Here is a 25397-nt window from a genome sequence, read left to right as displayed (position 1 = left end):
GTAAGGCAGAGGAAATTCAGGCATGAGCCTGGAGACTGTGCAGCCTGAGGGGGGGATGGCACAGTGGCCAAAAACAAAGCTCTGCATCCAGTTTTGAACCTCTCCTCTGCCACTTACTGGTGGTATGGCCTTAGACAAGTTACTTAACAGCACTGTGCCTCAGTTTTCTCATATGTAAAATGGGAATGACAGCAGCACCTACCTCCAAGGATTTGGTGTGGAGTAAGAGTTAATGCATATATAAAGCACAATGAATAGTGCCTGGCTGAGTACGTGTAATGGAAGCACTGGCTATTATAACTACGTGGAAAGCTCCCTCAATTGGAGTGACAATGTTTTCTTTACTCAAATGCCTCCTCCTCCAACAAGACTGCTCTGCTTCTCTGTTAAAAACAAAATAAAACAACAAACCTACACCCTCCTCCTCCTTACCCTGCTTCTCCTTTGGATCCATGAAACCAAGGTTCTGTCCAGAACAGCCTCTGTGCCAGGATGGCTCTCAGCCCACCTACACCACTTTGTTTATTGGTAAATTCTGCCATACAGATCTCTGTTCTCACCTGCTTCCTGTATCCTCACCAATAAGCTCCTTATGGGCAGGCACTACAGAAGCCCTGGTTCATCCCTGTACCCACACAGCTCCTTGAGAGTGGCCTGTATATGGCAATTCCTCAGTCAACACAGGCCAAACAAAAGTTATAAAGTCAGGGCGGCAGAGACCACAGCACCCTCTGTCTCCATCCTACAGGAAACCCATGGCCACCATTCAGAATGCCGACAGGTGCTACCATCAAGCCAGCCAGCAACCCAGCTCTCCGCTTCAAAGCTATAAATCCCAATTTATTTTCTAGGGCCAAGCCTGACCTCCCCCTTCTCCCATAGGCCACTACCTCTTGGCTCTCCCAGCACAAGATGTAAAAGTCAGCTCCAAGATAAACTGCCCAGGGGAGCGCTTGACACAGGCCAAGTTGAGCTTTGCTAAATGACCAGAGGAAGCCACACCTGTTTCAGATTTGACCTTTAACACCTATTTTATGGGTCAGAAATGCTTTGGGGGTGGGGAGAGGATGAGGTCAAGTCTTGGGGGTTAAGTTGGGAGAAATCAGTCCTGTTCTGAGATTGTCAGATTAGAGGACGGTCACCTGATCTCCTTTAAGGAAACTTAGGTTCCTTGTTGATAAGTCCAAGGTGCCATTAGTTTTTTCGTTTTTTCTTAAAACAGCATGCACAGTCTCACCAATCCTTGGAGGGAGGGAATGCTTGGTGTTAGAATGAGAAGACGTGACAGTTACAAGACACACGTTTTGTGCAGCTGTCCCTTGGGAAGCGCCAACTCTGCATGCAGAATTTCTCTATAAAATAATTCAAGGGCTGCATTAACATCTCATTTATGGAACTCAGAGGCAGATGGGGGAGGGAGAGAGAAAAGCCAACTCTGGCGCTTCTTCTGGGGACCACCAAAGCCCAGACTGAAAGGGGTGGGAATTCAGGCAGAGGGGCGCAAGAAGAGGAACATTAAGTGAAGGGAGGAGACATAACGCACATGCCGGTAAATATCAGAGCCTTACTATCTCCATTTCAATCATGGAAAATAGAACAAATTGATAAAAAAAAAAAAGCCTATAAACTTGGAATTCAGATTGCACAGATATGATCCTGGTTCTGTCACTTGGTAGCTGTGGGACATCAAGCAAGTCATTAACCTTGAAACCTTAGTTTCTTATCTATAAAGTAAGGGCAATACTACCTGTGGTAGATGGGATCGCATTGAAGGCCGTGATTAATGGCCTGCCTGTATCCCTGCCCTTTGCCATGCGACTCTGCAACTCCTCCTCTCTTCTTCAATCCTGGCTGGCCTTGTGACTTGCTTTGGTCAACACAATGTAGCAGAAGGGACAGTGTGCCAGTTTCCAACCTCAAGAAACCTTATGGGCTTCTGTTCTTTTAAAACACTGCCATGATCATATGAAAAAGGCTAGCCTGCTGGAGACTGAGAGACCACATGGAACAGAATCCAACCGTCTCAGTCAAGACCATCCTAAGCCAGCTACCCGCAAACATGTAAGAGAGCCCAGCAAGGATCAGCAGGGCTGCACATCCACCCTGAATGGACCGCAGATGCATGTGTGAGCCCAGCTGAGACTAGAAAAACCAGAAAACTGAGACGCGTGGGCTTGTGGACAATAATAAAGGCTTATCATTTTAAGCAGGGGTTGGAAACTACAGACCATAGGTCAGCTGCCTGTTTTTTTAAATAAAGTTTTATTGATACACAACTATGCCCTTTAATTAATATATTGTCTATGGCTGCTTTCCAGCTGCAAGGGCAAAGTTGAACAGTTATGATGAAGACTGTCTGGCTTTCAAGCCTAAAATTATTCATTATCTGGCCCTTTAAGAAAAGTTTGCCAACCCCTAGTTTAAAAATCACTGTTTGGGCTGATTTGTTATGCAGCAATAGCTAACGGATACAGTATATAAACCTCTTCTAGAGTGACTGTGAGGATTAAATGACCAATTAAGTGGTTAGCATGAAGCCTAGAGAATATTTCTCTTCTGGGCAATCAATGGAAAAAACCAGGTTTGATAGGCATTTCTCTCACACAACTTTCAAGGGACAGGACTTCAAAAGAGAAAGTATCCCAAGCCAAACCACAGATACCAACTTTGGCTCTTACCTTTTCCATCAATTACTTTCTAAGAACTGGAGAATATGCCCATTAACCAAATGGAAATTAACAACTCATGTTTGACTCGGGCTTCAATCAAGCCACACATCAATGATTGCATGTGAAAAGGCCCAAAAGACCAGTTACAACTCCCCAGCAAGGCACATGAGACACTCTCTTCCCTTTCTGACTCCAACCTCCCTCTGTAATGCCCCCACCACACCTACTCTGCTGAGCCTCCAGCCATTCTCTCCCAAGCCTCCAGGCCCTGGCACAAGCTGTTCTATCCCTTCTGCATGGACAGCGCTCCCCCCTCATCCCTGCCTAGGAAATTCCCACTCATCCTTCCAGAGTCAGCTCAAATGTCACCTCCTCCTGAAAGCTCTCTTGGACTTCCCAGAGTCGAGGCCTTACCAGCCCCTTGCACACACTTCTGTTTTGGCATTCCTTAGGTCTCCTTGGCTGTTATCTGTCTCCCAGACTAGACCTTGAGAAGCTAGTGTTCAACCGCAAAAGAGAATCTTCCTTCTTAGAAAGCTGAAGCTGGCCACACTTATTCTCTGAATATCCCCTGTCTAGCAGGCTGCTCAGAAAATGTTTGCTGAATGTTTAAAAAAAAAAAAGTTAGACATGATATTATTCTTTAGGAAACATGTTATTTAACTCAACCCTGTGGATGCTGACAAAATATAAAGTGTTGGTACACATTAGCATGTATTTAAAACTCGGGAAACTGATGTCACCATGCATCTTGACTTTCTCAGTTGTGGTGGAAACATTTACTCAATTATGATAAAAGAAACAAGACTTCAGCAGAAAACGTAACGGGATGAGACCTGTTCGGCTGCACAAAGGGAGACCAACCAAGTAAGTTACTGGCTTCTTCTGTCATGGTTACTTTTTTATAAAGACAACCTGAAGGAATGATATTTCTACTGACTAGTTTCGTTCTCTCTTCCTGGGAGCTCAGGTCCTCATGGTCTCTCACCTGGACTCTAATTGTCCCCTAACTCTGACCCCATCCCCCACCCCCACTGTGGCAGCTCAATCATGGCTCTGAGTCCGTCCCTTTCTCGGCTCACCAGTTTCAAGAACTCCCTGTGGGGTCCAAACTCAGTCCCCACCTATTTGAGGTCATCTCTCATTCCCCAAGGGAGGCCCACTGCAAGAAAGCTCTGGTTTCCAAGAACAGACTCCATACTGAAGTTCTGTATGTACACGTACACACATATATACCCACACACATACATGCATGCAAACTTACATCCACACATGTACACAGAGCCCTGACACAGAAGTGCTGCTGCGGGCTGTAGCTGCCCCTTCCCCAGCACTGAAATTCCATTTCCATCTCTAGATCCACCTCAAAGCCTCCTAGGTAAAGACCTCACGAAATGTCCCCAAGACAAAACCCCGGGGAAACAAATGAAGATAGTATGTGAGCATCTCCTCCAGAGACTTAGGCCAGAGATTACTGACTAGTCTTCTGCAGCCTTCATTCCTTCCCCCTCTTTCACATGATTCTGAAAGGAATAATGCCCAAGCCTGGATGCCTGGGAGGAGGGGGTGCACCAGAGAACTCACTGGGAGAATAAAATGATGCCTAAGTGTGACACAGGGAGGCACGAGGCAGGGCCCCCAAAGATAAACCATAGTGGGAGGTGGCACTGGAGGCACTGAAAAGACGATCTGTGGACCAACAGCTTCTACACTACACCACAGTAACTCCCAAGTCAGGCCTGATGTTAAAAACAAACACAGGGCCTGGCACATAGAGTGGGAGTGTGGGGGAGGCATTCATCAGCCTTATGGGTTCTTGTCTTATCCCTGACAACTGACAAAACGAAGCTAGGCCTGAGATTAAGCGGGGTACTAGAAGTGGGTTTTCCTGGAACCATGGGTTCAGGCCTGGATCTATACAGTATGCCTGGCCTTCCAAAAGCTGTCTGGCTGAAAATAATGTGAAAACCAGGCTGCATTCAGACTGCCTGACCAGGAATGGGGGGTGGGTGTTGGCCCCAGATGAGGAGATAGCCCCACACAGAGGGCAGAGAGGAGGGGATCTAGAGTCTCTGCATCCCAAAGCAGTTCCAACCAGAAGACCCAGGGGGAGGGTTAAGGAGAAGTCACTTACATAATGGCCCTCAAAAGTGTGATAAGCAGAATCAGCAGCAAAAGATCACCTAGGAACTTGTTAGAAATGCACATTCTCAGGACCCACAGCAGGCTTGATGAATCGGTTTTAAAGAGCCCTCCAAGTTCTGGTTTGAGAACCACTGCACAGTGTGACCCTCTGTGGCTGCCTCCCCTCTTCCTCTTTAGAAAGAACATAATGGTAGCTGAAACTCCTGTCTCTTGGATCAGAACAATTTCTCAAAAGATCAAAGGGCTCAAAGTCACAACCCAGTAAGTGAAATGCAGCCAAGAGAGATAAAAAAAAAAAAACCAAAAAAAAAAAAAAAAACCCTCATAAATCCCTTCATTGGCCCTCACTGTGCTTAGCTTATAAGGTCTTCCCTAACCTGGGCCCTGCTGTTCCCCTGGGGTCCTGCACAACTCTAACCTCTCAATGCCAGCCACAGGCACTTTATCTGCATCCCCTCAAGTAGCCAGGCTTTCTTTCTGGAGCCAACCATAGTCACTGCCCCTCCCCCACAGTAATAGCCCTCCCTGACCACCCCCACTTCAGCGCTCCTGTAACAGCACCCCCATCACAGCACTCATCATCCACACTGCAGACTGGGCCACAAAATTCACAGGGGACTGCTCCAGCACCCAGCAGGGGAGGGCACAGGAAAGACCCATAAAAAATACTTGATGGTGAGGGGCGCCTGGCTGGCTAAGTCAGTGGAGCATGCAACTCTTGATCTTGGGGTTGTAGGTTTTGAGCCCCACACTGGGTGTAGAGATTACTTAAAAATAAAATCTTTAAAAAAAAAAACTTGATGATGAACAAAGCCAACTCTTAAATACACTTGACATTCTAGCTCTAAGACATTATCCCTCAGTATTTGAAATAGTCTTAATTGTAATTGGAAAAAAAAAAGTCTACTAAAGTTTTGAAAACCAGAAAAGAAAACTTTACAAAGCAGTGGGAGGGAAAGATTTGCCCACCAGGAAGGTGGCTGTGGAGTTAACAAGGGGGGCCCAGGAGTCTAGCACCATTTGCTGGGAATCTCTCCATCTTCACAGGCGGGGCCTTGCTCAAACCAACCATACCCAGGAACTTCAGATTCTCCCAAGCCAGCACCTAGCCAAATTTGAGCCACATATAAGGCAGTAGGGAGCCTCTTTGGTGTTTCCCTCACAAATCAACCACAAGCCCTTGATCCTGGGGGCTCCCAGAGAAATCTCCCCCTCCTGCAAGGCAGCAAGCACCTGGGTGGCCACCTGGCTCCCAGCTTCTTCTAGGGAGGCCTGAGTCCATGCTTCCAAGGTGTGCCCCCAAACTGGCTCCAGGGGAGGGTGGGAACCTCCACTGACCGACTGCCCACCTTGCCTTTAGCAGATCCAGAGAGGAGGGGATACTCTTGGGTGGGACCTCAGAGAGAAAAAGCCAGTCAGAAAAATTAAAAGGAAGGGCATCCCCTTACTTCTCCTGCCTAGAAAACAAAAACATCCCTTTCCAAGCACCAGCTGGCAGGTAGGAGCCTGTCTGTCTCCTGTCTGGACATCCAGTCCTAAAGGGAGCTCAGACTATCAGTCTTCCCCAGCCCACGCCTGGGCAAAAGTTTACCTTTGGGAAAAGGTGGGGGTGATGGGGAGAACAAGAGGGACATGAGCCTGACAGGGCGCTGGGCCTCAGATGTAATCAAAACACTGCCTTCCACCATAAGTAGACAGAACAAGTATTATTTTATGGGGGAAGGGAGGGTGCGACAGGAGTGTGAAGGGGGAAGAGAGGGGCCCAGTCTGGCTGTAATTGGTGTGCTTCAAAGAGGGGGATCAAAATGGCCTAATATGTTGGGGGGTTGTCACAAAGTGTTCCCTCATTCCTGGGACTGTATGGGGTGGGGGTGGGATCAGGAAGAGAGGTGAGGATTGGGGGGAGGGGTGAGTCTCCTTCCAGCTGATGGACTGGCGAACCCCCTTGTGCGCGCGGCGGGAGGAACTGACTTGTCGAAGTGGAAAGCTCCTGGAGGCAGCGTATTTTAACCGGAAAAGCATGCGTGGGGGTTCCCAGGGCAGCTCCAGTACAAAAGGCCGCTCGGATCTGGAAACCTGGCGCGAGGGGTGGGGCAGGGCAGGGCTTTTAGAGCGATTTACATATATACATTTAAAGACAGCCGGTCCGGATCTGCCACCGAGAATTATGTGTAATACCGTGCGAGTCCCTTCCCAGCTCTGGACCTCAGTTTCCCATCTACAGCATGGTGGGAGGGAGAAAACAAAAAACAAAACACGCTCATCTAAATCCCTGCCAGCTCTGACTGTCAGACTTTAGGTCTTGGGGGACGGAAGGGCTGGCTGGGTCTTTCTTGGACAAGGTTGGTAGGGCGCTCTCGTCAGGTTACTTCCGAAGGAGGCACCTGGCTGTGGGCTCAGAGAAAGGACGTTTTAGGAGCAGCAGGTAAAAGAGTCTGTGTCAGAGGCCGAGGATCCAGACGAAAGAGCGCGCGAGAGGGAAGAACTGGGAAGCGGCGTAGGAGCCCTTACGCCAGGGTCCTAGCCCGAAGCTAATGCAGAAATCAGAGCGTTGCCTTAGTTTCCCCGTGCGCACACTGGCTCAGGAACCTGGGGTGAGAACAAGGGGTGCCTTACCTTGTCCTTTTTGCCGGCCCCGCTCTCCTCCGCGGCCGAGGGGGCACACTTGTTGAGCAGTTTCTTGCCACCGCAGGCCGTCGGGCTCCAGGTGCGGCCGCCCGAGCAGGCAGCCCCCGGGAGATCTACCGCACCGCCCGCGGCGCTCTCCACCTTGATGAGGCGGTGCTTCGGAGAGATGTAGCGCACCTCGGCCGGGGTGGCTGGCCGCCGCTCGCTACTGCTGCGGTAGAGGTGCGGGGAGCCGGAGGACGACGACGAGGACGCGGCGGCGCCTGCACCGGAGGAGGCACAGCAGCAGCCGGCGGCGCCCGACGCGGATGAGGCTGAGAAGGCGCGCTGGCCCCCGCCCGGCTCCCCGCCGCCGCCGCAGTAGTCCAGGCGGCACATGGCGCGCAGTTTGCGCAGCGACGAACCGGGCCCGTTGTAGGGGTCCTCAAAGTCGCGCTCCTTCTGTGCGCGGTAGGCGCGGATGAGGTCGCTGGTGCTGCCGCTGTCGTCGGGCAGCGATCCCGACGAGGTTGAGAAGCAGGAGGCGGCAGCCGGACCGCAGGACGCCGAGGCGCCCGCCGGGGCCTGCGGCACAGCCTGGGGGGGCTGTGAGGGCCGGTCGCCCCGGCGCCGCTGCTCGCGGTAGTCCGGCCGCGGCGGCTGCGGGGGGCTCTTGGTCTTGCTGTTGCCCAAGCTGAAGTACTTGTTCAGCCACTTGGCCATGGCGAGAGGCCGCCTAGGGCCGCGGCGCGGGAGCTCGGTCCGCCGCCGCGGCCATTCGGGGAGCAGCGCTGCGGCCCAGGTCTCTCGGCGCCCCGGCCCCGGCGGGGGGCGTCCGGGGCGCCCGCTCTCGACGCCAAGTTCAAGTTCTCTCCGCCGCCTCCTGCCGGCCGATCCGGGCTTCCAGCAGCTGCAACACCGCCCTCCGCCTCTGCCTCTCGCCGCCCGGGCTTCGGATCTCTCGCCCCTCACGGGCGCGTCTCATGGGATCCCGGACCGCGGCCCCGCGGAGAGCGAAAGGCCCGGGCGCCCCCCGCCTGAGACGCTCTGGCCGTGCGCTCCGCCGCGGAGCGCTCTCCTGCCCCGTCTGAGCCGCAGCCTCCGCCTGGGCCGGGATCTGCGGCTGCTGCGGGAACTTGTCGGCGTCTTTGGCCCCCCTTCTTCCTTCCCGAGAGCTCTGGGAGAGAGCCCGGCCCCTCAGCCGGCGAGCAAGCAGGAGGGAGAGCGAGCGAGCGACGGAGGGAGGCAGCCGGCGCCCGCCCGAGCCGCGCGCCCCTGCCCGTCCCGGCGGCGCCTGCTGCTGCCGCTGCCGCTGCCGCCGCCTCCCGAACCGCCGCGTGTGTGACACCCGGGCCGCCAGAGCCCGCCCCGCGCCGCGGCCCCGCCCTCCCTGGGCTCGCGCGCGCGCCCCGCCCCCAGCCCGCCCCCGCAGGCCCCGCCCCGCCCCCGCCCCCCACGAGCCCGGCCGCCAGACCGCGGCCTAAGCCCCGCCCTCCTCGTGCCCGGGTCTTCAGCTGGCGCAACTCTCTACCTCAGCACGCGCCACCACCCGCGGCCACCTCGGCGCCAGCCCCGGGGTGGCGCCTGAGGGCACCGGGGTCCGGCGGCCCTCTTGGCCCCGCCTCGCTCGCAGCCCGCCACCGCCTGGGGCGTGAGGTTGCTAGCGTGAGCCCGCCGCGGGCAGAGGCCAGACCCGTGCGCATCTCCTGGTGCCCGCGCGCTGTGCACCTCAGGGACCCACTGTTGGGGCGGGGCGCGGGGGTGAATTATCCCGGGACATTTCTATTTACAGTGTGACTCGCGCGAAGGAAGTGCGGCCCTGGGACCCCTCCGGGACAGGGTGCTTTATCCCCTTCTTGAAGGGACAGAGACTCCGGTTCAGCCCCCGCGTGCCTGATCTTCGGAGGAGTCTCTGTGCTAATGAGCGTGTTAGCCGTCCGGATGACGGAAGCGGCTTGGAGGGGCGGCGGGCTGGCCGGACACCAGTCTCAGCGCCCGGCTGAGGGGAGGCCGGACGTTGGCTCACCTTCTCACCTCTGAGGAGGTCGGGGCTTTAACCCCGCGCACGGCCGACCTGAGGCCCAAAGGAGGGCCGGCCCCCCAGGTGGGCCGGTCTGCCACTTCCCGGTCAGGTGGAGCCGAAATGATGTCATTTCCACCAGTCTCTACTTTGCAGTTTAAGATCGTCCTTTGATTATTGACCAAAGCTGAGGAAACTGAGGCCGAGGCAGGGGCGCAGCTTACCCAGTGAAGCTTTTCCTGGGAGGCGCAAGGCTCCCGGTGGGGCGGGAAGAGCTGCCTGCAAAAGCGGTAACTGCCACGAGAGCCGGTCCTCCTTTGAGTTTGGCCGCCAAGCCCCAGAATATGCTTTACCCTAAGGTGTGAGAACTGAGACCCGAAGTCGCAGGAATTCTCTAGGAAGGCTGACTTATTAGGACATTAGCCCACGTCGGTAATAATCTCTACTTGCTACCTGTCTTAAGAGATGGGCTTTGGCGGGAGTCTATCTTTTTCCGTATCCTGTAGGAAAAGTGGGACCTGTTAGGGCAGGCAGAAGGCCAGAGGCTCTCTTGGCCGGGACACAGCCCTAGCCTCGCTGGTGGTGGAGGTCACATTCTCAGTCTGAGAGCCAGACAAGAACTGCCTGAGAGCTGTCGCCTCTTCACTGCCTGAGGCCACAGTGGGGAAGGGACAGAACCCAGACTCCAACTTGGGTCTTTCCCTGAAGGTTGTGTTCCGTCCACTCAGCCACACACACTGATGTAATGGAATTGACTGCAAATTGTCCCTTTAGGATCAAGCCATTTGCTCTTTCCCCCTTTGGTCAGACAGGACTGTCATCCTCTATGAGCAAGTTAACTTTTTAAACCCACCATTATAACTCCCACAGTCACAGACACCATCTACACAGCCCCTTCATTGCCTGAGATCTACCTACTTGGCATTTCTCAGGAAATAATCTAGTGTGTGTGTGTGTGTGTGTGTGTGTGTGTGTGTGTGTGTGGTGTGTGATGTGTCTGGGGAATGGTGGAAGAACCAGAAATTGACTTGGGCTAAGGTGTTTATTTTGGGTAACCTTAAACTTAAATATCTCAAATTACCCTTTAAATCACTCCTCTGCTGTATAAACAATTATTCTGCAAGTAAGGGAGGCCCAAATAGAAGAAAACCCAAAAGGCAAGTACATCCTCATTGTAAGCCCCATTTCTCAACCAACCACAAATCCTCTCTGGCTCCCTCTCTTCCCATTTCAGCTTGTAGGCCCAGTAAGGAGGAGCAGCCAGACACTGGCCATAGGCCAGGCCACTCAGGACAAGGAAGTCCTCTCCAGGGTCTGGAAGCTTGCTCCCTGCATGTGGGTTGCACATGGAAGAATTATCTCTGCCTTTTCCAAAGGTTTAGGAAGAGAATTTATATTTCACAACTTATTTTTTCCATTTCACTTTCAGCAGACCATGGGGTTAGACCCACTTTTCCATGTGATGCCTCTGCTGGGGTATAATTTGCAAGCCAAAATTATTGTAATGCTATAGTATTATGCCAAGAACTTCCAGAGCACTTGTCTATCTGCTCAACCCCAACACATTCTGTATATTATTAACCCTACTCATCAGCCCTGCAAGTTGGTGTTATTCCCAGTTTACAGATGGGGTAACTGGACTAAGGTAGTATTTACTTCAAGCAGGCAAAAACACATGGATGTTTTCCTCTGGGAACTAGTGGAGACACACCTTACAAGACAGATTCAGAAATAATCATTCTGAAAGGAAACAGAAAAGTTTCCTAAAGACAATATTGGAAAAGTAGTATGTCAAATGGTTGAAGAAGACAGGAACTTATAGGGAAAGGATCAGAGCACCACAGGCAGTCAGAACTGAACAGACTGTCCTTTCACAGAGCCAGTCACCCCACTTCACAGAGGGAAAATGGATGACTGAAAGGAAGAGATTAAATCAAGAGGCACAGCTGGGATTGGTACCTGGTCTCTTGATATCACAAATCCAACATTATGCCCATCACTGCCATTTTTTACTTTTAGCTCCCCACCCCCCTGTTGCCCCGGCCTTGTCCCTGATTTTCTTATTGGAAGGGTTCTGTATGGCCCTGTTTCTGTTTCTGCCCTGTCTCAACTTCTCACTTTAGACCAAGGTGGGGACATGGCAGCTCTTTTTCCTGCATCCTCCTTCCAGTAACTGGAGGTAGGCTATGTCATTGATAAAGGCCTGGAGAAATGATGCCACCAACCCAACAGACTCCTCTACTTCTTTCAGTTCAGGTCATCAAATGGTAATGTTAGTCTCCTGCTGTTTGCTGGGCCCCAGGGCAGGAATCTGGACTGGAATCATAGATTTGGGAGTCATTAGTGCTCTAAGAAGATCTGAGGCAAAACTCTCAGTCATCCTTGACATCCTTCTTTCATTCCTGCTCCATCCAACCCTTCAGCAAGGAATAAACAAAATCTTACCACTTCTCACCACCTCCACTGCTTCCACACCAGCCCAACACTCCTTTACCTCTTGCCTGGATCATCACAGGCATCTGTTACCCATTTTCCTGATTTTGTCTCAACACAGCAGCCAGTGATCCTATTAAAACTCAATCTGATTCTGTCCCTTTTCTGCTCAAATCTCCCATTAAATCCCCACGTCCCTAATAAATAAATAAATAATAAATAAAATTCTTATAGAGACCCACAATGCCTTATATGACCTAGTCCCCTCAAATTCCTAACTTCATTTTGTATTGTCCTCTCTCCTGCTCTAGCCAGGCTACCTCTTTCTGGTATTCCTTGAACACTCTTGCCGTGGAGCCTTTGCACTGTATTTCCTCTGCCTGGAATTCTTTCCCTCAGCTGTCCCCATGGCTCATCCTTCACTCCCTTCAGGTCTGTATTTGTTCTTTTTTTTTTTTTTTTTTTTTAAGATTTTACACATGGGGAGGGGCAGAGGGAGAGGGAAAGGGACAAGCAGACTCCCCGCTGAGCGGGGAACCCTACGTGGGCTCGATCCCAGGACCCTGAGATCATGACCTGATCTGAAGTCAGACATTTAACCGACTGAGCCACCTAGGTGCCCCAGGTCTGTATTTAAATGTTACATGCTCAGTGAGGCCTCCCCTGGGCACCATATCTAGGATTGTTGTTCCCACTCAACACTTCCTATCCTTCCCAGCTTTATTTTTCTGAATGTTACCCAGACCCATTTCATGCACAGCATATCTTACTTATTTTTCTTGTTTATTGTCTTGCCCCACAATGGGAAAGAGAGCTTTGCTTTTGTTCACCGCATATCTCCAATGTTCAGCACACTGCCTGACACCTAATAGGCACACGATAAGTATTTGTCAAATGAACAAGTGAATGTGAATGGTTAATCATGGAGGACAGAATGGCAGAGGGCTAAAGCTTGGCATCTCTGCCTTGGACCTGGTGCTAGTGGTATTAACTTCGGTCTGGAGGTGGGAAACAATCTCCCTAGGTGAGTCCAATAGCAGACTTGCTGAGTTTTTGAAGCAGATGTGTTCTGGTGTTCTGTTCCCAGGCTGTTCTCTTATGTGGAGGAAGCAGAATGAGGTTTATGCCTGTCTTCCCAGCATCCGGAGGGGGTTCCAGGAAGGTTGTGGCATCCAGGTAGCCTTTCCCAAGAGTCCCGGTTATGCTGACATTCGAGGCTGTCTGTGCATCACTGAGCCAGCTCTGTTCTCTCCACCTCAGGTACAACTAATCTTAAGAATCTCATTATGGGTCCAAAGATAATCCTTTATATCTAGATTAAAGGCTGTGTTTTGACCATTACCGCACATTGAGCATTGAGCCGACAGTTTAATTGAACTGTTTATGCCGCTGCCTTGATCTCTTCCCAGAGAATTTACAACTAATTCTGAGTGTCTCTGCGAATTAAGTGGGCCTCTCCCAACATGCTTTACTTGTAGTTTGCCTGTGCCAAATCCCACCTGTCCTTGTGTTACCCAATTATGGGCTCCCGCTCACAGCTGTCTCTGACCAGTGCCACTTCTAGTCCACTTCCTCCCTGAGGTGGGATTTGGCATTAAGATATGGCCCTGAGAATGGCCATATCCTAGGACAACCTCTGTGATACCTGCAACAGTAGAAAGGGGGGGTGGAGGTGAGGATTAGCACAGGAGCAGAGAGGATGTTAATCATACTGACTCCTTTGAAGTCACCTCCAGGCAACTGACAATAACCCCCTAACAAGAAAAGGGTACAAGTGTCTTTAGCACAGTTAAGTGTGATGGAAGGAAAAGAGCTCTGAACTGAGGTCAAGACTCCTGAGTTCTTATCCCAGCTCTCTTTTGACTTCCTATGTGACTTGGTGTTACTATTTATAAAATAGGAGCTGGCAGATCATTGTTTCCCATTCTGTGTTATGGAAATGTCTAAGGATAGGGTTGCCAGATCTAGAAAAAACAAAACAATAGCAAAAAAGGACATCCATGCAATATTTGGGACATACTTACAGTGAAATATTATTCGTTGTTTATCTGAAATTCAAATTTAACTGAGTGTTCTATATTTATCTGTCCATGTGGGAGATAAAAAAGGCTTCCAACCCCTAGCCCAGCCTCTGCTAATGAAATGGACAAGAGCAGATGTTCTTAAGCCTGGCTGAACATTATAATCACCTACAGAACTTATACAGTACCCAGTGACCAGTCTGTATTCCAGACCAGTTAAATCAGAATTTCTGATGGATTCAGGCATTGTATTAAAAAAAAAAAAAAAAAAAACAACTCCCAGGGGTGCCTGGGTGGCTCAGTTAGTTGGACTTCTGACTCAGGTCATGATCTCAGGGTCGTGAAATCGAGCCCTGCATCATGCTCTGTGCTCAGCGGGGTGTCTGCTTGGGATTCTCTCCATCTCCCTCTCCCTCTGCCCCTCCCCCACTCATGCAAGTGCTGTAAATAAATAAATAAATAAAACCTTTTTTTTTAAGGTTATTTATTTATTTATTTAAGAGAGAGAGAGAGTGTGCACCAGTGGTGTGGGGGCAGGAGCGGCAGAGGAAGAGGGGATATAGACTCCCCTCTGAGCAGGGAACTGGACTCAGGGCTTGATACCAGGACTCTAGGATCACAACGTGAGACTAAGGCAGACATCTAACTGACTGAGCCACCCAGGCACCCAGATCAATCTTTAAAAACAATCTCCCTAGGTGAGTCCAATTTGCAGCCAAACTTGAAAACCACTGGACTAGAGCAGAGATTCTCAAAGTGAGGTCCCTGGGCCAGAGCATCAGCCTTACCTGAGAACCTGTTAGAAATACAAATTGTCATTCTGACTTCCTGACCTTCAGAATTAGAAACTGGGGGTTGTGGCCTAGCAAGCCTGTCTCCAGGTAATTCTGCTATAGCTGAAGTTTGAAAGCCAGTTTGAAACTTCCTTAGAAAATTTTCAACTAATTTGCTTTCCAGCTAATTGCTTTGCAGTGATGCATCCTAATGGTCGAACCACCTGTCCTGTGGTGATTGCAGCATAAGTTATGGAGGTTGCAAACCTACTGGGTGCAGTAACTTTCAGTCCCAACTATCAGTCTGACGGCAGTCTTGAAGGCTACCATTGGCACCTGGAGCTTATTGCCAGTAGGACAAGTTAGGCCAGGAAGAGCCAGATGTGGGCCAGAAGTGTCTGAGGGCATAAAGTTCTGGGTCAGGCAACCTAAAAGCCCGGCCGAAGAGGCTGTGGAGCCCATGGGCAAGGGGGATGTGGAAAGTGTGGCAGAAAGAAACCACGGGTAGGTGGTACATTAGGTCAGTCCAGGTCCCAACGAGGCTGGGGGCAGTGAGAAATCAGGGATACCTCCAGGGTTGGTTAGGCCAAGTCACACTGCTTCTGTGAGGAACCAGGACCAGGGCAGGCCAGAGCTGATGTAGACTGGAGGAGGTGGGTGTCAGAGATGGAGAAGGGAGTCTATCTTTGTTTTGTAAGAGGCAAGTGTTGTTCAAGAACAGAGCAGCATTTTTCTGCAATCGAGGACTTAAATGCAAACCCACTAGCACCACCAGGTTTTCTCTGGGGGTCTCACAGTCAGGTTTATTTGTTTCTGGGATGCCAGGTACCCAGGGTATGTGACTGTCTTGTCCTTGAGAGACATCTGGAGGGCAGGTAGCAGGGGCTGTGCATTATTCATTTCTGTCCACCCCCAGGCTTTGCTCAGTGCCTGCCAAATGCTAGGCCCTGAGTGACTGTGTGTGGAATCGAATCCAACAGAGATCCCACAAATCACCGTTCTGAAGTATGAGTTATCACCTCAGACCCTAATAAAGCACACCACTGAGAAAGTCCAGACATTCTACATGCAAAAGGACCCTTGTCACCCTTTGAGAATCATTCCAAACTCTCTCCTTCCTTCCACTGAGCACCTGTCCTGTGCAAGGCTGGATATTAGACTGACCAGCTCTGCCATGAGAGCTTTGCGCTCTGTAGGGAAGGACTGAAAAAGAAGGCGTAGAGGCAGCAAACATTGAAACCTCCAAGATCTCACTTACCTGGGTTCTAATGTGAATGACTTTGTGCTAGTGTGTAAAACTAAATCTGAAGAGTTTAATCTGATTCTCCTCATCTCCAAAATAAACTTTGGAGTTCCTGAAAAGGTGAAATATTACTTTAAGCCCTATGGTTGGGAAAGTGATTTATAACCTGTACAAAAAATGTTCTTTTGATGCAATTTCCATCCTCTCACTTTGGCTGTAACATTTAAAGACAATTTTTTTTTTTTTTTTTTTTTTTTTATTTATTTTATTTTATTTTATTTTTAATATTTATTTATTTATTTGACACAGAAAGAGAGACAGTGAGAGAGGGAACACAGCAGGGGGAGTGGGAGAGGGAGAAGCAGGCTTCCCGTGGAGCAGGGAGCCCGATGCGGGGCTCGATCCCAGGACCCTGGGATCATGACCTGAGCCGAAGGCAGACGCTTAACGACTGAGCCACCCAGGCGCCCCTAAAGACAATTTTTAAAAGTCACTTTCCATGCATAATTTTCTCCCACTACAATTTTTTTCTTGAATTAATTTATGGTCACCATGCTGCCATCTGAGGCTTTCCTGAGTGGATGCTTAGGTCTTAGCCAAAGCCAGGAAAGAGTTAAAGTTGCAAATGGCTGTCTGTCTTCTGTCTGGGTTTGGGGGTGGGGTGGGGGTGGAGACTGCCCAATTGTCTGTCCATTTCTTCCCCTCCCTAGGGCTGAATGCTGGATGTTGAGTCTCCCAAAATAACTCAGACCCTGAGGGTAAATGCTTGCTGGGAGCTGGTTTGGAATAGAGGATTCTCTAGAGCAGAGGGGAACTTTCGAGGCCAAAAGATCTGATCTCCTGGGCTGAAAGAGAGAGGAGCCCAGCCACCTTCTAAACTCTGAACATCCACTAACCAGTCCTCACCAGGTCACAGGGAAACCAGGTGCCAGCTTCTTTCACCCACGTAGCATCCTAAAGAACTGTCATACCCAGACAGAGTCCTGTAAGGCCTGTGGGCACAGCTTGGAGAGGCACTGGCAGAATGGGGGCAGAATCTAAGTGAGCCCCAGGTCACTAGAATTTCTGGAGTTCTTGGAGTTTACAAGATGCTGTAGAATCATTGCTTATTGTACTTGTGCAGAGGAGGGAACTGTTGGTTTTTCAGCTTCCCTGAGTCATGGTGAATGAAAGAGATCCTTCTGACCAGTCCTCAGAGCCCATTCTGATCCCTTTGGTCCTAAAGTTCAGACAGTGATGAATTTGGGGGCTCTGGACTGTGGGTTTACTTCACCTCCAAGGCTGGAGCAGCATTTCATTCATATTCTTGGGGTCTGGACCTAGTAAAACCCAGAGAGAATCGTTGCTTTCTTCACGAGTTTCCTGCTTTTATCTCTATGTAGAACTCTATTTATATTTCCATTTGCTTCCATTTGTGGACTTAGGCTCTAAACACAAGAATTCACTTCTCCAATGGACCACTTTTGCTGTAAAGTAGCACATCCACCATGGCCACTGTGTGGGTCGTGGTGCTCAGACTTGAGAATCACTTAGAAAACAGTGTTTAGGATGTACACTGCCAACACCACTGCAGAGAAGCTGACTTAGATCCTAGTGGTGGGGCCCAGGAATTCGCATTTTTACATGAACCACAGCTGATTCGGCTGAGATGGGCCAGGGACCCCACTTTGAGAAGCTCTGAGCTCCAATCTGTGGCATAAGCCAACAAGGTGGTGGCATTTCTGACTTTTGTTCCTGTGATATGATGTTCAGAGGGTCAGCCAGCCTGCATCTCAGGCACATAGGCAGGCTGGCTGTGGTGTGTCCCTGCAGGGCGTTGTGTAGCCTCAATTGTGCACTCAGCAGCAGGCGTGGTTGTTCTTATTTATCCTGAGCAAATCTATTGGGTTCTGAGAAGTGGAGATTAGGCAGAAGAAAGGGGGGGGAGAACAAATGTGAACACTAACAGTGCACTGGCCACTGTGCTCTGGGCATCACACCAATGGTATCTGCCAGTGTCCTGCAGAAACGCTCATGATAGGCGGTGACTGCCATTTTCCAGCTGAGAAGATGAGAACTCAGAGGTCACACAGCTAGTTGTGGTAGACTCAGGTCTGTTCAACTTAAAGGCCTTCCTCTTTACTTGTCTTCTTGGGGGTTGGGAGGAGTGACTGCATTGATAATTTTTCCCATTTTGTTTTTGAAAAATTTCATAACTACAGAAAAATTGCAAGAATAATACAATCAACCTTATAGACTCTTTGTTAATATTTTGCCACCTCTGCACCCTTATCTGATTTTGCTAATCCATTTGAGAAAAATTTTTTTAATTTTATTTATTTATTTGACAGAGAGACACAGTGAGAGAGGGAACACAAGCAGGGGAAGTGGGAGAGGGAGAAGCAGGCTTCCCGCAGAGCAGGGAGCCCGATGCAGGGCTCGATCCCAGGACCCTGGGATCATGACCTGAGGGCAGACGCTTAATGACTGAGCCACCCAGGCGCCCCTCCATTTGAGAATTTTGAAGCATTGTGTTGAATTACTCCTAAATATTTCAGGCCATCTCTAAAGAAAAAGGACATTCTTCATAAAACCACAATAAAATTATCATACTTGGAAAGTTTAACGTTAAAACGCTGTAGAGGCCGCTTTTAGACAACAGGCTTGAACAATGGAAACTCGGTCAAGGCAGAAGGGTCCACAGTGACCACCTGGCTGAAAACAGGCCCATGATGTGACCCACATCAAAATATCCATAGGCCCTAAGTAACCAATGGGCTACTTACAATCAGGCACAGTTACCGAAAAAGGGAGAATTCCATCCCCCTACCTCCTCACCTTCCCTCTTTATTTATTTTTATTTTTTTTTTTTTAAAGATTTTATTTCTTTATTTGAAAGAGAGAGGGAGTACAAGCAGCGGGAGGGGCAGAGGGAGAGGGAGAAGCAGACTGCCCACTGAGCAGGGAGCCCAAAGCGGGGCTTGATCCCAGGACCCCGAGATCAAAACCTGAGCCCAAGGCAGACGCTCAACCGACTGAGCCACCCAGATGCCCCACTCACCTTCCCTCTTTAAATACAGCCCCCAGCCATGGCCTCGTTGCAGTCTCTCCTCTGCTGTCCTGCCCCCACTCCCTTACAGTGCATTCAGTACATTTCTATCTCCTTTGTTCTGCCTTGGGTAAATCATTTTACTGCCCTCGCCACCGGCTTCCACCTGATCATCACCCCACATTTTACCACATATGTTATTATTTGATATTTGGTTTACTGTAACAATTGTTCTTTTAATAAAGATTTTATTCATTTATTTGAGAGACAGAGAGAGCACAAGAAACTCTGGCTCATCTCCGAGCTCCAATCTGTGGCATGCGCCAACATAGAGAGGTAGAGGGAGAGGGAGAAGCAGGCTCCCTGCTGAGCAGGGAGCCCAAAGCAGGGCTCAATCCCAGGACCCTGGGATCATGACCCAAACCAAAGGCAGATGCTTAATTGACTGAGCCACCCAGGCACCCTGTACCAATTGTTTATACAGTGTCTGTTATAGCTTTTTTTTTTTTAGCATCCTATCCAGATCACTCACTGCATTTACTTACCATATCTCTTTAGTGTCTTTTCATCTAGAATGGTATTCCAGTTTTTTGTTTTTTGTCTTTCATAACACTGACATTTTTTTTAAGAGACCCGGCCTATTGTTTTGCAGAATATCCCTCAATTTGGATTTGTCAAATTGTTTCTTTCCTTTTTTTTTTTTTTCCATTTTTCTAACGAGTATTATATGTCAGATTGTTTCCTCATGACTGTATTCTTCTCAGGGCTTCATGTCAGAGGAACAAAAGACATGCCATTTTGTTGTCCTCTACTGTCTCTTGCCAGGTGAGAGGATACAGTTTGACCATTTAAATTGTTAAAAGAACTAGTGGTAGGAAGAAAAGCAGCATAACTTTGAGGAATGAATGCAGGTTTTGAAGAGCAACAGAAGCAAGTTGAAGTCCTGACTCTGATCTCTAGCTGATTGACCTTAAACACAATCTACCAAAATACCTTAAATATAACTCAAAAATCCTGTTTTTTTTTTTTTCCAGTACATCTATGAGATGCACCTTTTTCTATGCTTCCACATTTCTTTCATTCTAGGGCACTTCTATGGTTACTGCTTCCTTTCTGTTGCCCACCCCCTAATCTGTCCCATACATACTGCCTACCACTGGTTGCCCTAAAATGTGTTCCTTGCTATCATATTCACCTGGCCTCCTTCCTCAGTACATCAAGGCTGAATGCCTGATATTCAACACCTTCCATAGTCTGATCTCATCCCACCTACCTGAACTTAGCATCCCGCTGTTTTCCATGGGGAAGTGTGATTGCTTTTGATTTGGCTCCTAGCACATCTTTTCTCTTACCTCATTAGAGTGATGACCCTTCCCTCTCCTCCACTGCTGGGTATATACGCATGTATCAGTTAGGGTAGGGTCACAAACAGGAACCACTGGAATTTAAAGTAGGGAGGTATTTAACAAAGGGAATTAAGGGGCACCTGGCTGGCTCAGAAGAGCATGCAGCTCCTGATCTCAGGGTTGTAAGTTGGAGCCCCATGTTGTATGTAGAGATTACTTGAAAATAAAATCTTACCAAACAAAATAAAGGGAATTACATACTTACAAAATAATTGGAAAATCTGGACAAAGATCAAGGAAGATCACCAGATTTGTCACTAGCTTTCATAGGTACGAATTTGAAGAAACTCGGGAAATCAGTGGAGATGATCACAGCTGCCTTCAATCCTGAGGCCCAGGATTTTCAGGAAAATACTCAGAAGCCACTGCAGAATGTCACATCTGCCTAAGCTTAAAGTTTGATATTGCCAGAGGGACAAAAATCTGGCTTCTGCCTTATTCTGCCTTCCACATCTTGGCAAGTGTTTCTTATTCAAGTATTCTACTCTAGGATCTGTAGATGGGGATTCTGGGACATGTACTTCCAGGGTTCTAAACCCTGAGATATAGGAAGGAGCGTAGAAGGAATGCTGGGTTGGTGAATGTCTTTCCTTGGGACTCTTCTGATGGAGCTAGTGAGGAGGACTCTCTGGTTTCTCACAGCTGGAAGTATGTGAAACTGCTTACTGTAGAGGCCATCTTTCCTGACTTGGAGGGAACTCAGATATGGTAGGAGAGAATGAGGACCTCAAAAGATGAGAACAGAGTGAAAAACAGAGCTGGAGATGGAGGAGACAGAGAGAGAGAGCAAGCTGATGATAAGATTGTGTCAGCCCTGGATTTGGTTATATGACCTTTTGTCAGTACTATCCATGTCTTTCTCAGCGATTTCAATCCATACATTTATTTTTTTGCTTAAGCTAATTTAAGTTGGATTTGTGTCAAAACCAAAAGAGTCCTAATGAATAGCAGGGGGAGACATGTGAACATTACACACTCAGAATGTGGTCTGAGCTATACAAAGAGGACTAACAAAGTAGTATGCGTACCCAGAGATGACGTAAGAAGGGAGTGCATCTCCATTTTGTCTCAGAAATGTTATTTTAGCCATAACTTTTATCTTAGTTTGATATTTCTCATGTCCTTTGCTTCCTTCTAGAATACTCCTCTTCCTTTTCTTCTTGTGGTATTGTGATTTATAATAAGAAATATATACTTGGTCTTCATCCTGTTCCTAGCACAGAGCTCCCAAGACCCTTGGAATTTCTTAAGTGTTCAGAGCATAAAAGTGCAGTGTTGTCTTTTGTTATTCATAGTGAGCTCTTTTCAACCACACCTGTTTATGTTAATGAGGTGCTTTTGGAAAGCTCCTAAAAATGGGGGTTGGTTGCCAGGGGAACCAACCTAGTGATTAGAGCCTTGAAACGGTTGGGATCCACCCTCCCTCCTGGGAAGGGGAGAGGGGCTAGAGCTGAATTAATCACCAATGGCCAATGATTTAATCAATCATGCCTAAGTAATGAAGCTTCCATAAAAGCCCAAAAAGATGGAATTCAGAGAGCTTCCAGGTTGGTGAACATGGAAATGTGGGGAGAGTGGCATGAAAGCCCCTCACCCATTCCCACTTACTTTGCCTTAAGCATGTCTTCTATCTGGCTGTTCCTGAATTATATCCTTTTGTAATAAACCTGTAATCTAATAAATTAACTTTTTCTGAGTTCTGTGAGCTGCTCTAGCAAATTAATCAAACCCGAGGAGGGGCTTGTGGGAACCTCCAAGTTATAACTGGTGAGTCAGAAGCACAGGTAACTTGGACTTGGAATTGGCATCCGAAGTGGGGCAGGGGAGGCAGTCTTGTGGGATTGAACACTTAACCTGTGAGATCTGATGCTATCTCCAGGTAGTGTCAAAATTGAGTTAAATTGTGGGATATCCAGCTGGTGTCACAGAATTGCTTGATATGTGGAAAACCCACACATCTCGTGTCAGAAGTCGTGTGGTAGTACAATGAGAGTAAAGAAGACACATAGGAATGTTTGTTTTTTTCTTTAAAGATTTTATTTATTTTCTTGACAGAGAAAGACACAGCGAGAGAGGGAACACAAGCGGGGGGAGACAAGCAGGGGGAATGGGAGGGGGAGAAGCAGGCTTCCTGCTGAGCAGGGAGCCCGATGCGGGGCTCTATCCCAGGACCCTGGCTGGCATCATGACCTGAGCCGAAGGCAGGCACTTAACGACTGAGCCACCCAGGCGCCCCTATACTTTTCTGTTTTCAAGATACTTCCTGTCTTCCAAATACCAGTTCAAATCTGCTCTTTCCTGGGGCCTCCATAACTACTTCTCCCCATTTCTGAATTCTTCAAGTTCTTGGCACAGAACAGTTGAACATAAAATTATTTTTAATTTTTTTGTGTGTGTTTTGACTCCTTTTATTAACTGCAAACTAATCCCCCAAAGCCATGGATTACATCTTAGATCCTCTCTGTATCCCCCATCCCCAGGTTTATCACCCTATGGTGCTCAATTGATACTTGCGAATTGATGGATTGATTTGCTCAGTGGAGAGGCTGAAGTTGCCATGGGCAGTTAACTGGAGGAGTAGGAGGGGAGGAGAGGAATGCTGTCCAGATACTAGCCATCCAGGAATAAGGAAGCCTTTCCAGAAAGAGTAATCAAGCTGGCTCAAATTGCTTGGCACAAAGGGCCTTGAGTCCCAAGCAGTGCACCTCTGCTAGTGGCCACAGGAGGGCGGCAGAGGGTACGGCCCAGGTGTCAAGCTATAGATCTGGCTGCTCGATTAGCCAACCAGTCAGCTAGCTGAGCCCCGCTGGAAAGGAGCTCTTGGTCTAAGTAACTTGCACAGGATGAGGTGGCCCCCCCCAGCAGAGGTCGTGGAAAGGAGGGTGCCTGGACCAGAGATGGGAAAGCCAAGAGATGAACAGGTGGATGGTGGACATCAACAGGCATCTAAGAATGATCAGAACTTCCAAAATCAAAGCAGTGAGTGAAAAAAAATTTTTTTAAAGGTTTTATTTATTTATTTGGCAGAGAGATACAAAGAGAGAACAAGTAGGCAGAGAGGCAGGCAGAGGGAGAGGGAGAAGCAGGCTCCCCGCCAAGCAGGGAGCCCGATGCGGAGCTCGATCCAGGACCCTGGGACCACGACCCCAGCCGAAGGCAGCCGCTTAACTGACTGAGCCACCCAGGCGCCCCAGTGAGTGAAATTTTAAGAGATCTAAATATTCTCTTAATGACAAGGGGGTGCCTCAGTGCCTTGGCAAAGGAAGCAGGAAATCCAAACATGGTATAGTGGTAAGGGCAAAGTCTGGAAAGAAGGAGTCTTGGAGTTCCATCTCTAAGGTTGTAGGTCCTCAGCCCTGATAAATGCTTTTGCTGCATGACTAGGGGATGACTTTCTCCTCTCTGAGCCTTGGGTGTCTCATCTTATACAAAGAGAATTGGTATCTGGAGACTCAGAGACCAACCCTGTCTTTGTAGTGAGCTCCATGGTGGCCAGGGATCCTTCCAGCTTGAATGATCTCTTGGGTTATGTGAACAAAGCAGCTCAGTTGCCCATAAAGACACTTCTTCATTTACTCCTGTTTGTGTACACCTGCTCTCTTTAAAACTTTTGATGGGCCCTGACCCGTGGGACCAGGTCTGTTCAAAGACCTTTGTAAGAGCTAAACAGGCTAACTTTGGGGTGTACCCCCCATGTCATAGCACACATTCCACTGTAAATGCAATTATTTTTTGCTTTAAAATAATCTTAAGGGTGTTTTTATAATTTTGCTAATTTAATTTTCAGTGGCTATGATTTCTCAGAAATCATAGTACATTGTTAGGAATTCCTTGAAATGAAAAGACCCACTAATTGTTTTTAAATATAATAAACTTTTTATGGCTACCAAATTGAACAATTTAGGGAGTTGACATAATACTGTATTTTGCAGGCATTTAGTTAAATTTTGATTTTGGAATTTTCATTTTGTATCTTGGAGTCAACAAGAATGTATGCGAGGTGCGAGCATTTTTCTAGGCTCTTGAAAGGCTTGTATATCCTCAGTCCTGTGTGTGTGGTACCTGATGAATAAAACCCTCCTGCCTGAGGCAACTGAGACAGAGTTGTGGGGTGGGGGCTGGGTGTTTCTTTCAGTTATTATATTTTGTTTCATGTCTCCTGGTCTGGGAGCCTGAGCAAGCTTTGAGTGCATCAATAAGAAAAAGATGCCCCCTCCTACTTTCCTTTAATCTCTGAAAATTCATTATAACCATATCTGGAAGCCAAGTCATACAGGCAGGCACTGAGGTGGCAGAATGCCCCTGCTCCGGACATTTTGTAAGGACGGGCTCCTCCCAGCCCTCGCAGGCATACCATATTCAAGCCAGACACCATCCCCATTGTCAATGTTTCCACAGAAATAGGTATCTTACAAAGGGCAATATCTCACCAGAGAATTTGTTTTCTCTTGCTGATAATTTCTCTCCATAAACATTTTCGAGAGGTATGAATAGGTGTACTTTTGTGGAACAGCAGGCAGATGCTGTGGCGTGAAATGACTTTGTGCGGCATGTTTTATGGATGAGGAGAGGGGCCTGAGGGCCGCCTTTTATTTCCCCAGCCTCTGACCTGGATGCAGATCGCCAGGTTCCTCTTCTGCAGGGGACCATCCGCTTCACCCACTGCTGCTCACCTGAAGCTTTAAAAGCTCCATTTGGGCAGAAGCTACAGAGAGAGACTCCCAAAGAGTCGGCGCAAATTGCCACTAGCCTGTAACACTCTGGGCCCACCATGAAGACCCAGGTCCCCCAGGTGCATTTCACAGCTAGTGCCACAGTCTTCAGATACTTCATTAGGCTGGCATTTTTTTATTTCTCTCTCTATCTTTATAACAACTATGAAGGGAATGAACTCCTTTCCATCATGAATCTCAAAAGAAAAAAAAGAGAGATGTGATCTCAGAAAAATAAAGAAGAGAACATAAGAATGGCAGACACAGTGACCTTCAACAAAATGAACAAATGTGGGATTTTTCCATTCATCTCTGTCTGGGGGATGGGGAGGTTGATTGT

At 48.5% G+C, this 25397-nt stretch overlaps 2 protein-coding genes across 3 annotated transcripts in view; both read right to left on the bottom strand.

The window, feature by feature from the left end:
• The window catches only part of SHB (SH2 domain containing adaptor protein B), a 135434-nt gene extending 127028 nt beyond the window's left edge, over positions 1 to 8406 (bottom strand). The window contains exon 1 of one of the 2 annotated variants that reach the window (XM_027616220.2): positions 7431 to 8406. In XM_027616220.2, coding sequence (XP_027472021.1) covers positions 7431 to 8144 — 714 coding nt within the window. In that variant the 5' untranslated portion in view covers positions 8145 to 8406. The remainder of the gene's footprint in view (positions 1 to 7430) is intronic. The other variant, XM_027616221.2, reaches the window with a different exon arrangement.
• The window catches only part of LOC113934145, a 102713-nt gene continuing 85535 nt past the window's right edge, over positions 8220 to 25397 (bottom strand). The window contains exons 2-3 of the mRNA XM_035723473.1: positions 9666 to 9720; positions 8220 to 8811 (exon numbers count right to left, since the gene is read on the bottom strand). Coding sequence (XP_035579366.1) covers positions 8284 to 8811; positions 9666 to 9720 — 583 coding nt within the window. The 3' untranslated portion in view covers positions 8220 to 8283. The remainder of the gene's footprint in view (positions 8812 to 9665; positions 9721 to 25397) is intronic.

Source organism: Zalophus californianus, chromosome 13, assembly GCF_009762305.2.
Source record: "Zalophus californianus isolate mZalCal1 chromosome 13, mZalCal1.pri.v2, whole genome shotgun sequence".
Classification (NCBI taxonomy): domain Eukaryota; kingdom Metazoa; phylum Chordata; class Mammalia; order Carnivora; family Otariidae; genus Zalophus; species Zalophus californianus.
The sequence above is the reverse complement of the archived record's forward strand: the minus strand, read 5'-3'. Positions and strand labels throughout refer to the sequence as shown.